The sequence below is a fragment of the Pavona decussata genome, unplaced genomic scaffold, assembly GCF_977016875.1.
Source record: "Pavona decussata unplaced genomic scaffold, jaPavDecu1.1 SCAFFOLD_214, whole genome shotgun sequence".
In the NCBI taxonomy this organism is placed as follows: Eukaryota; Metazoa; Cnidaria; class Anthozoa; order Scleractinia; family Agariciidae; genus Pavona; species Pavona decussata.
The window spans coordinates 2,816,286-2,829,849 of NW_028145619.1; the positions used below are offsets into that span (position 1 = coordinate 2,816,286).

The 13,564-nt window shown below is 38.8% G+C and overlaps 1 protein-coding gene and 1 long non-coding RNA gene across 2 annotated transcripts in view; one reads left to right on the forward strand and one right to left on the reverse strand.

Annotated features, from left to right (window-relative positions):
• LOC146460289 (uncharacterized) overlaps positions 1-13,564 on the forward strand; it is a 41,437-nt gene that overhangs the window by 19,797 nt on the left and 8,076 nt on the right. The gene's annotated exons all lie outside the window — the stretch shown is intronic.
• On the reverse strand, positions 5,366-7,684 carry LOC146460291 (uncharacterized). Its single transcript, XM_085088224.1, has one exon. The coding sequence runs from the start codon at positions 7,083-7,085 to the stop codon at positions 6,108-6,110; it is 978 nt and encodes a 325-aa protein (XP_084944350.1). The 5' UTR covers positions 7,086-7,684; the 3' UTR covers positions 5,366-6,107.

The following is a 13,564-nucleotide window of genomic DNA, read 5'->3' on the forward strand; positions in this document are numbered from 1 at the left end:
CTGAATAGTGGAACCTCAAGGGCATCTCTTTTCATTGACATGGAGTATATCAGTGATAAAATCATCCTGGATTAGCACCCCTGGTTCTGCACTTCCTCTTTTGTCACAGCCTTCCAAACTGCCTCTTCTGTTGGATTGGCTACCCCAGCCATGACCATGTGCCACAATAAGTGAAACGAGCTGTTCATTCCACTGACCTCAACAGGAAACAAGTGGAAATGAAATTCTGATGGTGGTAATGGCATTCCACAATAATGTTATTGTGGAATTGTATGCATTATATTACAGTAAAAATAGTCAACAAAGGAGTAAGGGAGAGAAAGGGATTACTGATTTTGTGATTTTGCTAAGTTTATAAGCAACAAAAACACGAGGCAAAATAATACGATATTTAAAACTACACATAACCAGTGTACGTACCTGGAATAAATCTTGCCAAGTGCAGATGGAAACTTTCCAAAGAAGTTGAGCCTCTGGCACATCGTAACACTGGCATCTTGACTCCACCCTTTACTAGATGTCTAGTTATGGTGTACAAGGGGATTCCAGGGGAATCCTGTATGCATGACACATGCCACTTTTGTTCTGGCCACAAAGCTGTCAGCATGTCATCCATGAATAGCAGAACCCCAAGGGTATCTGTTGCTATCGACATGGACTCCATCAGCGATGAAATCATCAATTTTTTTAATTTTTTTATTTTTATTTATTTTATTATCCTCGATGGAGCTTCGAAACCCCTGGTTCTACGTCTACAGTGGCGTGCTATCTCCTCTTTCGTCACAGCCTTCCGGACTGCCTCTTCTGATGGATTGGCTACCCCCGCCATCTTAAGCTCCCCTCTTTTAGTGCTGTATAGCACTGCAAGATCTTCTACATCCCACTCAAAATACACCTAGCAAGGCTTCCCATGAACACACCATAGAGTGGATGACTCACACCAGCACCCAGAGGTTGCATAAAGTGGAAAATATCAAGGCACACAACCATATTAGCCCAACTACTAAACAAGGAATTAAACCTTGAAGGACCCTCCTAACAGCCACAGCAAACCCTGTCAGTATATAAAATCAGAGGCGGTTCAACCCCAGCTTCGGCAAACCTCTTCACCAGCCCATCAGCCATCGGCTTCAGAGAAGATGTGCTCTCTGTGTTTACAGTGGGGTGCCATCTCCTCTTTTATCACAGCCTTCCAAAGTGCCTCTTCTGATGGATTGGCTTCCCTCGCCATCTTTAGCTCCCCTCTTTTAGCACAGTATAACAGTGCAAGATCATCTGCATCCCACTCAAAGATGCACCCAGCAAGGCTTCCCATAAACACACCAGTTTATTAAAAAAAGGTTGAATTCTAGAATATCGATTAATTCCATAGTATTGGAAATTGAGACTGCTTCAACACGGAAAATGTTCCTCTAAGAATCAGCTCTTGAAATCGCTATTTCTTTGAAAGAACAATCATGTCATATTTTAGACAAGTGAACCTCATTTTGCTTTCTTGGTGTGGTACGTCATGTTCCTGTCATAGTTGTGCTAATTGACGCGTTCAGCATTACTATTTCTAAGTTCTAAAAAGATAATCTTAATATTTCTTTCCATCTGATCACTGTAGTGCCTAGTGCATGGTTGTAGTAGAAGACAGTCTTGTTGAAATGGCGACAAAGGAAGTGGCGTGTGAATTTACAACAGACTTGTTAAGGAAAGCTGGAACTGCAAGGTTTGGAATGTCCAACAGTGGATAGGTACAAAGCTATTAGAAACCTTGCTTCCAATACATACTTTTTTCTTTGCATCTCCCCCAAACGTTTGCATTAGTTAGTTCTCATTCCCCTCGTGAACACCATGGAACACCACGCTCACTCAATGTCCCATATCACAAGAGCTTAGGATCTCAAACCGCAAGAAGTGTCAAAACATTTTAGTGAAACTGTCATTGATAATTGACACAGACGGAATCATTAAAAATAATGGCACAGAGCTGTGCAATGAACTGGAATCATCAATTTATCATCAAACACTTTTGAATTACACTCTCACAAAGAAAGTGAAAAAAAAATCACTCCCTGTAATCCCCTGAAACTCCAATGTCAAAAATCACATCATCTGCTGGTTCATAAAAGGTCTTCACCTCTTCCACAGCATTTCTCATACTTTTTTTGCAAACTGCTTTTACAGCACTCTTCACGGCAGCAACATGGTCTTAGTCTGAGTTTTTATTCATTGGAGTGGGCGTATTCATCACACCAGTAAATCTCCCTAGAGCTTGATGGCCAGTGCCAATGTTTCTTGTAGCCAAGACTATTCTTTGGTTTACCTCAAATGCTTGGCTCCCTTCCCTTCAATTTTTGACGTAGTATAAAACCTCTCAGAGAATTAACAGTTAAAGTTCCTGCACTTCAACAGAAGCAGGGAAGCGAAGCCCATTTTGGCAATGTCATCTTTTTCCAACTTGATAGGCCATATTTGCGAGCAGGGCAACGGAATTTAACTGAAAACCCAAGGATAGCACGGGTATGTCAACCCAACGAAAGCCCTCTGTTCATTTTAAATCTTTCTCACCTTCTGATTCTCCTGAAAGTTCATTCAGCTTTTTTATTGAAGCTGGAATAGACTTCATTTCTGCAGCATCTGTACTTAAGCGCCGCATACACATGGGTTCTTTGGTCTTGGACTCTTCAAGTTCTTCTGCCAATTCTCATTCAACTGAACCTTCATTTTCCACCCTTTTTTTCTGCCCAGTATACCTGTTACCTGCGAAGGTTCTTTTCTTTTTTCTACTGCTCCTAAATTTCTGCATTAGCAGTTCTGAGTTATCAACTTTCTCTGTTTGAGGTTTTTCTGCCAAATCATCTACTCCTTCTTTTCTTGAGATACACTCCAGTTGTCTCTGAATGGTTCTTAGTCTTTCCAGTGAATAGTTGAAATTTCCTTTTTCTTTGATTCTGTGAGATTCAAGAGGCACTTTCGACACAGTGATAGCTGAGATGTAAGGACTACAAGTTATCACATGGACATTGCACGTGGCCATCATCTAATGAACAAATTCTGGGATGGATTGGAGAACAAGTTTGATCTCGCCTCCGTAAAACAGTAAAAACATTCTTCACCCCTTCTTATTAAAGTGAAATTGCAAAAAAAAGCTGCCATTTTTGAGCCGAGATACTACTAAAAATGTCATTTTACTCTAGCCATAGTTCAATTTTGTGTCGTTCAGGTGAAAATACAGAATATCCAAGCAGGTAAAGGCATGTCAGTATCACTGAGAGATTTTCTCTTCCAAGGGGTGTGATCTAGTTACGCAATCACACAGCATTCTCCCAGACAAACTCTTCTGAATTCACGTCTAAACAGATGATAGCCTTTGTCGTTTCTAAGGACTTGCTTATGTCTTCAAAGGTTTTGTCTATATTAGCTAATTTTGGTTTATTTGTTAGGACCGCAAAACCCCTTCCTTTTCTTTCTCCTGACTGATCTGAATGTCCTTTTTCCAGGATTAACCATATCATAAAATGTAGCAGCAAAAAGCGCTAGATTATTGTAATTTAAAACAACCCGACTTCAAAACTCCACATAGACCATGCTTCGCAAAATATGGAGTTTTGCAACCAAAAGACTCGCATTGCATTCTGGTGGTCGAAAATGAAAAATAGGAATGGAGTGGACTTCAGCTATTAGGGTGTGCAGAAGTGGACTATCTGTGAATTGTTGACCTGACGCTAATGGAAAAAAGCCATGACAACCATAATAAACAAAGTATAAACAGGCAGTCGCTATGCATAATTAATTGACTATTTTGCAATTAATAAACCATTTAAGGCGGGATTTTCATATTTTCCGAATTTTTTTTTACATTTTAAAACTTCAATAAATGAACCTTTCGAGGGCTTCTAAGCAATTTTCATGAAACTTTCGACTTTTATTCCAAAATAAGGGTTAACTACCTTCTTGAGTTGAAATCAAATAAGAAACCCTGAAAGAAAATACCTAAGTTTGAACACGATCGTCCACCACTAAGTAACTTAATTGTTACATTTTTTTAAACCAAAAGATAATTGCCTCATACTAGAAAAAAAGTTTATTTACTATGTGACTAAGATTTTTCTCTAAATTTGCGAAAACATCTTGAAAAACACAAATTAAGGATGTCCAGTAATGTCCATTTTCACTGAACAATTTGAGAGGAAAACTATGATGTAAAGTGAATCTTTACGATAGATGATCTTTCATTTTAGTCGGCGATAAAATGTTCCAATTCGAAAAGGTGGTTGTAAACTTCGTCCTCGGAAGATTCTAGTGTGATGTCAGACGATAAATGCTGCATCACCGTTTTCAGCATTGGGTGAAGACTTTCAGCCAGATGAGTTTGTGGTTTTGGTCACCATGCACTGCAATACGAATTGAGGCGTTAACTGAACTGGAAGACGCAGGTTGCAATACGCTGCAGGTGAGGCATTCATGAGGGTGACATTAGTTGAGGTTAGGTCACTAATCTGTTTGTTGCATTTGTTGCAAGACAACCAGGTCTTGAAGCTGTCTGGAAGGCGAAGTTTGTTGACGTCAATAGTTTTACTGTCAAAAAGGCTTCTGAAGAATTCTTCTGTAGGAGGAGGCTAATGGTCATCTGCAATTGTGATTTGATTGCCAGGGATAGTTGTCAGGTACTTGGTGGAATCCTAGTGCCTTATGCAAATGTTCGTGATTGTGTAGCATTTGTGGTTGGTGACTTCTTGTACTGCATCACCCCAAAGTGTAAGGCAAATGGTACCAGTGCTGTCGGTAATGGCACAGTGACTAAGCAAAGGGATGAAGAAGCCATTTTTCATCAGAACTTATTGAATAGTGTCTGGTGAAGAGTCAGAATTTCCTTTTACTAATGTCACTTGATTTTCCTGTAAGCTCAGAATGTCTTCAGTGGCAATGAGGGGTTGTTCAGTGGATGACAGGATTTCATCATATTCATAACGAATACCGTAATTGTTTGTTTCTTCGAGGTGAGATCTTTACATGGTTAATCGATAACAACAAAAGAAAAGTTTCGTGAGCACGTTGGAAGAAATATTACCTTCATCAAGGGATGATAAAAAGGATAATAGATTTCTTTAGTTTGCCAAATCGTAAGTGGGTAAAACATATCTTTTACATGAAGCACAAAACTACTTTTGATTACAAAGGAAGCTTAAAGAATAAAAGAAAAAATCCATAAAATATTTGACACTAATACTTTGTTCTCCTCGATAGGGAATTACACTTAGAGGGACAAAATTGCTATCTTGCTTCATTTTTTGATTTTACATTGCTCAATGTGTGATTTGAGTGTGACACCTTTTTTTTTTTTTTTAGTTACTTACATTGTTCCTACCCTATTTACAATACAACGTTTACTCTACTTACAATAAAATACAATGCAAAACCATACTTACACGTTACCATGCAAAACTAACATACGGTCTACGAAGGATACGCTTACGCCACAATACAATGCAATAACTTACACTATTATGAGTTCTTACTTACTTCTTTGTTTTATTCCTATTACTTATAATTACAGCGTTACAAATAAGTATATCGCAATAACAAACAACACTACACAGAACCTATTATTAATTACTTACAATTGCAATACACATTTTGAAACGATCAATAAGTAAAGTAATCAAAAGCAATTCTAAAAAAAAAACAAACAAACAGAAAAAACAAAAAAAACAAAAACAAAAAAAAAGCAAAAAAAAAATACATTACTGACAATTACAATTAAGAAAACGCTGCAGTCATATTTTATTATTTTATAATACAGTACTTATATATACAAAGCAGTTTGTGTTTTTTTTTCTTGAATTAAGGCAGTGAAAGCGGAGCAAATGTACCCAAAGTCAAAAAACAGGCAAAATGTACAGTGGATCGAGACACACTGATAACTAAAAAAAAAACAAGGCTTTCTAACAAAAAGTGTTCAAAAATTCCCCCTTTTTTTAATGAGCGCATTCTGCATTGGCCTCCATATTGTAAATTGATTTCAAGTATTGTAGAAAGCCTTCTATCTTTGGTGCGGTTTCTTTTCTTTTGCTCATCCAGATATAATTCCTAGCTAGGAGGTAGGAAAAATTAATTTGCTAGTAGCTCTTGGAAGAATCCGGCTTTAGACCGAGAGCAACAAGTGGGTCTATTATGTAATGTTCGGGAGTAATGTGGAGAAAAGTTAGCCTTACAGTTAAATCATGCCAGAAAGAGGCAACTTTAGGACAAGACCAAAAGAGATGAAAAAGTTTCTCCTGTTCCCCATTACAAAAGGAGCAGTTTAGGTTGTCCCTTACTCCAATTTTTGTTAGGAAGTCATTTGTTGCTATTCGTCTATGTAAAAATTTGAACTGGAATTCAAGAATTCTCGTACTTTTGGTGTATTTAGAGGCTAGTTGATAGGCATCTCGCCAGTTAATTGAATCAACATCATCCAGTTGGCAGTCTTTTAGCCATTTCTGTTGATTATGAGATGGGTGCGTGCATTTTGTGGAAATAAATTTGGTGTAAACCAGTCTGTTTGCACTTTGGCACTTTGTTAATTTGGCCACGAAGCTTTCATAATCACAATTGTTGGTATAGTTGTTTTTATATGTATTCCGAAGAGATTTCAGAGTTGACAAAAGGCCACAGTATTTTAGAGGGCAAATATTAAGGTTGTATTTGCGCCGCATTTCAGCTAATGACAAAAAATTGTTGGAGGCATCTTTCAAATGTTTCACCTTCGTGACGCCCCTGTCAAACCATTCTCGATGGAAGATAGGGTAGTTATCGATTCTTACTAAAGAGTTGTGCCATAAAATTTGTTCAAGAAATTGTTTCTCTGACATTATGTGTTCATCAAAATTGACTTCTGCCCAAATTAGCAGAGTCTCTTTTATAAAGCAGTTTTTAATCTTGGGATTCTCTATGGTGTCTTTCTTGTTTAGGTTACTACTGAGTACTATTGAACCTCCATGCCTCTCCAGCTCAAGATCAAAAAAATATTTCCATTTCCCCTGATTTCCTTCGTCTAGATATTTTTTAATCCATGTCGCTTTTAGGGACTTGCTAAAAACCTGTATATCTATCATTTTGAGACCCCCATTTGGGTAATCATTAATAATTATACCTCGCTTAATTTTATCGCCTTTTCCATTCCAGAAGAATGAGTAGAATAGCTTATTTACTTCTTTGATAGCTTCCACATTTGTATGTAAAGGAGAAAGCACATATACGAGTTGAGAAGCTACTAGGCTCTTTAAGACTGTAAGTTTTCCAATAAGGGTAAGTCTGTGGTATTTCCAGCAGCTTAAAACATTTCGAATCTTATCCAGTTTTTCGTTGTAATTTAAGGTTGTTGCTTCCGGGTCAATTGAAAAGTTTGACACCCTTGCAAAATCTCTCAAATACGTTTTCGATATACATCCTTAATAGTGTTAAATCTTCATTTGCTGTTCAAATATGTCCTATATATTTCAAATTTATTTGCAATGAGCACTTTCCAATAAGCACTTTCCAATAATTCAGTAGTAAGACTCGTAAGCCGCGTCCTCATTAGTTGGAATTCTAATGTCTTTAGCAGAAGTCTTCTCTTAAAAACGTGTGGACCCTTGTGGTAGTTGTCCATACAGCTACTTTAACGAGCCAGAAAGACTTATCAAGACTGTTGCAAGTGCATCTACCTTTGCCGGGGTACGCCCCTCTGCGTCTTCTTTTCTCTTTAGCCACTCCATTGTTCGCACAATTTTTACTTGCGTTGTGGGTTCTTGGTCAGCTGTAGTGACAGGAACAGAAGAAGATGATGACGCAGGACCAGGTTACTAGAAGGATGTACGATTTGTAACCCTAGTCTGTCCAGTGGTATCCACGGGATCGGTAAATGAAAACTGTTCCACCACAACATTTGGCAAGGAAGAAAGACGCAGCAGGCAGCAGTTCATTTGCTTCGTTAGGAGGTGGGGCAGGAATTTGAAGACCTCGAATTAGGGTTTTTATTTCCTCCATTCGCACTGTGTCTTTGAACCAACGAGTAAGTGGTCTCATTGATGTGGAAAACAACTAAATTTGTTTAGTTTAAAATTGTACTCCTGTTCAGGACGCGAGCACGAATACCGTGATATTCGGCAAGAAATAGCTTCCACCTTGAAGTGTATATTGTTTTCCCAGTATCACCTCGTTCTTTCCTCGGCTGTGGATGTTTGTTGCACAGATGAATGCATACTGCTTCAACAAGAGCTTCCTCTTGGTGAACTTGCTGGAGCACCAACTGATAAGGAACACCTGAAATTGACAGGAACAAAAGATGGTATTGTACCGTAACAACAACAAGCTAAGGTAATAGTGATAATTTTTCTCTTTGTTGCAGTGACGATTTCACTATACCTTTTCATTGCCTCAATGGTGACATATCCAGACCTTTTTTCTTTCGATCTTGCAATTCCTTTTGTTCACCTTGCTGAAGTTGGTGATGACATCCCCTGAAGCTAACTCTGCTGAAGCTGTCCACAATGCTAAACGGTGGATTAAACTTGATAAAATTGACGTTTTTCTTAGATTTTAGAAAACTGCGGAGCAAACCGATCTCTAGTGTCTCTAGTGATTGGTTGGCCATTTTTTCTTCTTAGGCTTGAAAGCTAAGGGTCTCTTCTCAAAGTATGGTTTCACTTTTGAAATCATAGTTTAAAGTTAAAAGTTAATCTGATTGCCTGCCTCACTTTGATAAACCTTAAAGGCCTTGTTTATTTTCTCTTCTAAGTCTTAAATGTTAACTGGAAACTCGGCAGGATTTGCTCGTTTGAAGGAGACTTGGATAGACTGTTTGGGTAAGCAATAATATTATTAGTAAACAATGGTAAACAGAGGAGGTTGTTGCAGATTTTGCAACCAACCACGTCACAAGACTAGCCACTGCCGTTCACTAAACTTCCAGTGATGGTATACAAGGAGATTCCAGGGGGATCCTGTATGCATGCCATATGCCAATTTTGCTCTGGCCACACAGCTGTCAGCATGTCATCCCTGAATAGCGGAATCCCAAGGGCATCTCTTTTCATCGACATGGAGTACATCAGTGATAAAATCATCGTGGATTAGCACCCCTGGTTCTGCGCTTCCTCTTTTGTCGCAGCCTTCCGAACTGCCTCTTCGGTTGGATTGGCTACCCCAGCCATGACCATGTGCCATAATAAGTGAAACGAGCTGTTCATTCCACTGACATCAACAGGAAACAAGTGGAAATGAAGTTCTGATAGTGGTAATGGCATTCCACAATTATGTTGTGTGGAATTGTATGCGTTATATTGCAGTAAAAATAGTGAACAAAGGAGGAAGGGATTACTGATTTTGTGATTTTGCTAAGTTTATCAGCAAGAAAAACACGAGGCAAAATAATACGATATTTAAAGCTACACATAACCAGTGTACGTACCTGGAATAAATCTTGCCAAGTGCAGATGGAAACTTTCCAAAGAAGTTGAGCCTCTGGCACATCGTAACACTGGCAGCTTGACTCCACCCTTTACTAGATGTCCAGTTATGGTGTAAAAGGGGATTCCAGGGGAATCCTGTATGCATGGCACATGCCACTTTTGTTCTGGCCACAAAGCTGTCAGCATGTCATCCATGAATAGCAGAACCCCAAGGGTATCTGTTGCCATCAACATGGACTCCATCAGCGATGAAATCATCAATTTTTAAAATTTTTTTATTTTTTATTTTTATTTATTTTATCATCCTTGATGTAGCTTCGGAACCCCTGGTTCTACGTCTACAGTGGTGTGCTATCTCCTCTTTTGTCTCAGCCTTCCGGACTGCCTCTTCTGATGGATTAGCTACCCCCGCCATCTTAAGCTCCCCTCCTTTAGTGCTGTATAGCAGTGCAAGATCTTCTGCATCCCACTCAAAATACACCTAGCAAGGCTTCCCGTGAACACACCATAGAGTGGATGACTCACACCAGCACCCAGACGTTGCATAAAGTGGAAAATATCAAGGCACACAACCATATTAGCCCAACCACTGAACAAGGAATTAAACCTTGAAGGACCCTCCTTACAGCCACAGCAAACCCTGTCAGTATATAAAATCAGAGGCGGTTCAACACTGGCTTCGGCAAACCTCTTCACCAGCCCATTAGCCATCGGCTTTAGAGAAGATGTGCTCTCTGTGTTTACAGTGGCGTGCCATCTCCTCTTTTATCACAGCCTTCCAAAGTGCCTCTTCTGATGGATTGGCTTCCCTCGTCATCTTTAGCTCCCCTCTTTTAGCACGGTATAACAGTGCAAGATCATCTGCATCCCACTCAAAGATGCACCCAGCAAGGCTTCCCATAAACACACCAGTTTATTAAAAAAAAGGTTGAATTCTAGAATATCGATTAATTCCATAGTATTGGAAATTGAGACTGCTTCAACACGGAAAATGTTCCTCTAAGAAACAAATCTTGAAATCGCTATTTCTTTGAAAGAACAATCATGTCATATTTTAGACAAGTGAACCTCATTTTGCTTTCTTGGTGTGGTACGTCATGTTCCTGTCATAGTTGTGCTAATTGACGCGTTCAGCATTACTATTTCTAAGTTCTAAAAAGATAATCTTAATATTTGTTTCCATCTGATCACAGTAGTGCCTAGTGCATGGTTGTAGTAGAAGACAGTCTTGTTGAAATGGCGACACAGGAAGTGGCGTGTGAATTTACAACAGACTTGTTAAGGAAAGCTGGAACTGCAAGGTTCGGAAGGTCCAACAGTGGATAGGTACAAAGCTATTAGAAACTTTGCTTCCAATACATACTTTTTTTCTTTGCATCTCCCCCAAACGTTTGCATTAGTTAGGTCTTATTCCCCTCGTGAACACCATGGAACACCACGCTCACTCAATGTCCCATATCACAAGAGCTTAGGATCTCAAACCGCAAGAAGTGTCAAAACATATTAGTGAAACTGTCATTGATAATTGACACAGACGAAATCATTAAAAATAATGGCACACTACTAACTGATGACCAGAGCTGTGCAATGAACTGGAATCATCAATTTATCATCAAACACTTTTGAATGACACTCTCACAAATAAAGTGAAAAAAAAAAATCACTCCCTGTAATCCCCTGAAACTCCAATGTCAAAAATCACATCATCTGCTGGTTCATAAAAGGTCTTCACCTCTTCCACAGCATTTCTCATACTGTTTTTGCAAACCTTTGGAAGATTCTAGTGTGATGTCAGGCGATAAATACTGCATCATCGTTTTCAGCTCTGGGGTGAAGACTTTCAGCTAGATGAGTTTGGTTTTGGTCACCACCCACTGCAATACGGATTGAGGCATTAACTGAACTGGAAGACGCAGGTTGCAATACGCTGCAGGTGGGGCATTCATGAGGTTGACATAAGTTGAGGTTGGGTCACTAATCTGTTTGTTGCATTTGGTGCAGGACAACCAGGTCTTGAAGCTGTCTGCAAGGCAAATTTTGTTGACGTCAGTAGTTTTACTGTCAAAGAAGCTGCTGAAGAATTCTTCTGTAGGACGAGGAGAATGGTCATCTACAATTGTGATTTGACTGCGCAGGATAGTTGTCAGGTACTTAGTAGAATCGTAGTGCTTTACATGAACGTTCGTGATTGTGTAGCATTTGTGAATGGTGACTTGTATCGCATCACTTGAAAGTGTAAGGTGAATGGTACCAGTGTTGTCAGTAATGGCTCAGTGACTTAGCATAGGGATGAAGAAGCCATTGTTCATGCGAACTTGTAGAATAGAGTCTGGGGAAAGAGTCACAAGTTTCTTTTACTGACATCATTCGATTCTCCTGTAAGCTCAGAATGTCTTCATTGAAGATGAAGTGTTGTTCAGTGAATGACAGGATTTCATCATATTCATAAGGTATATCGTAATTGTTCGCTTCTTCGATGTGCGTTCTTTTCTTGACGATGATGTTGTTTTCAGACGGATCTTGGAGACTTCTCTTAAGGGTCACATTCAACAATGTCACTGGCTCTCTTGACTCCTCGTATTTTTTTGAGGAGCTTCTGTTTCTTGGTGTTGTAACAAACGGCTCGTGTTTTGAGGTTGTCGCTGTCTTGCAAAGTAAAATTGAAGTGAGGAAAGGATCTGGTTCTGCTTTTTTTCGTAGGAGAGACTTGATGGACGTAACCTTGAAGTCTGAGTTGGTTTATGTTGTTTCACAAAACTGTAATTAAGGATTGCAAAAGGATACTGGTGAACTAGCGTTGACACAAGGTGAAATGCGTTTTTGTGTGTTCACAAAGTGACTTTTTATAGCACAATGTTTTATTGGAAAAAGGAGGATTGAAACGCTCCATTGAGACGGAAGCAACATTTCATTGCAAGGAAATTAGCCAATAGAAGATAGGGACAGTACATATATTACGTAGTTTTAATTGAATTGAAGTCAATTTGGATGTGCACTCTTGGATATTTTTTTAAAAGCCAAGTGTTATCAAATTCAAATGAAACATTGACTTCATTTGAAGCTGGTTGGTTCTCTGAATAGGGGATCTCTGGTGCACCTTTTGTCATGTTTAAAAAACAACGATAAACTTAAATAATTACCATCAGTTTACAAAAGGAGAAATATTTCAGGCTTGAAAATTTGTATAACAAAAGTGCTTCAATCAACAAGTTAAAAGATATTCTTACTCATTTTCGTTTCACTAGCACTCTACCAATAAAGTTAACCAGAGCCCTTCTGTTCAAATTTGAAGAATAAAAGAAACATAATAAAGAAAATTGCCTTCCTATTAGTTGGAGTCAGCATTGGAATCATTCTTTGATGTAGCTTTATAAACAAAAAAGTATATAATTTGTTGTTGTACAGTATATTCTAAACTTATTTACTTCAAATAGTTATAAACATGCCACTTTCAAGACAAATTATCTGTCAATACTTCCACTCTCTACCTTCAAACAAAATGAGACTTCCATTCCCAGTCGCCATACTGTCCATTACAAGGTTGAGGTATTCCTTACTCAGCCCACTAGGATCTAATCCATCTTCATTCAGAAACTCTACATCAAGTTGTCTCCTAATATGTCTCTCTCCTTCTTTCATCATTTTAAATAAATCCTTCACTATCATGCCAGTTTGTCGATCAACACTCACATTCTGTCTGGGAAGGTTAGGTTTCAATATTTTTCCTTAATTCATCTATATGCATGCACTGCTGTCATATTTCACTCTTGGGGAAGGTAAACAGCTAAAGTGAATTTATGTGTTGTACCTTTTTCAAACAAGATGGTCTCTGAAAGTATGCAGTCCAATGTTTCATTTGTAGCATCTTCAAGACTGGAAGAAGACCTCATTATTTCAGCCAGCTATTTCCTTGACTTGGAAGGATAGATCTGTTGCAAGGTTGTCTGCCTCTGAGATGGACTCAACTGTGGAGGATGGTGCATTAGCATTTCTGGAAAATGAGGGGCTGCACTGTTGCTCAACAGATAGACTTGTGTTTGGCTCCAAGCTTTGCTGGCATTCAGTGGTTTCCTATTAGGAAGAAAAAAGAGGTTTCTTTTACAAATAGCAATGGATTGCAGGTGCCTTAACAGAGACTAACA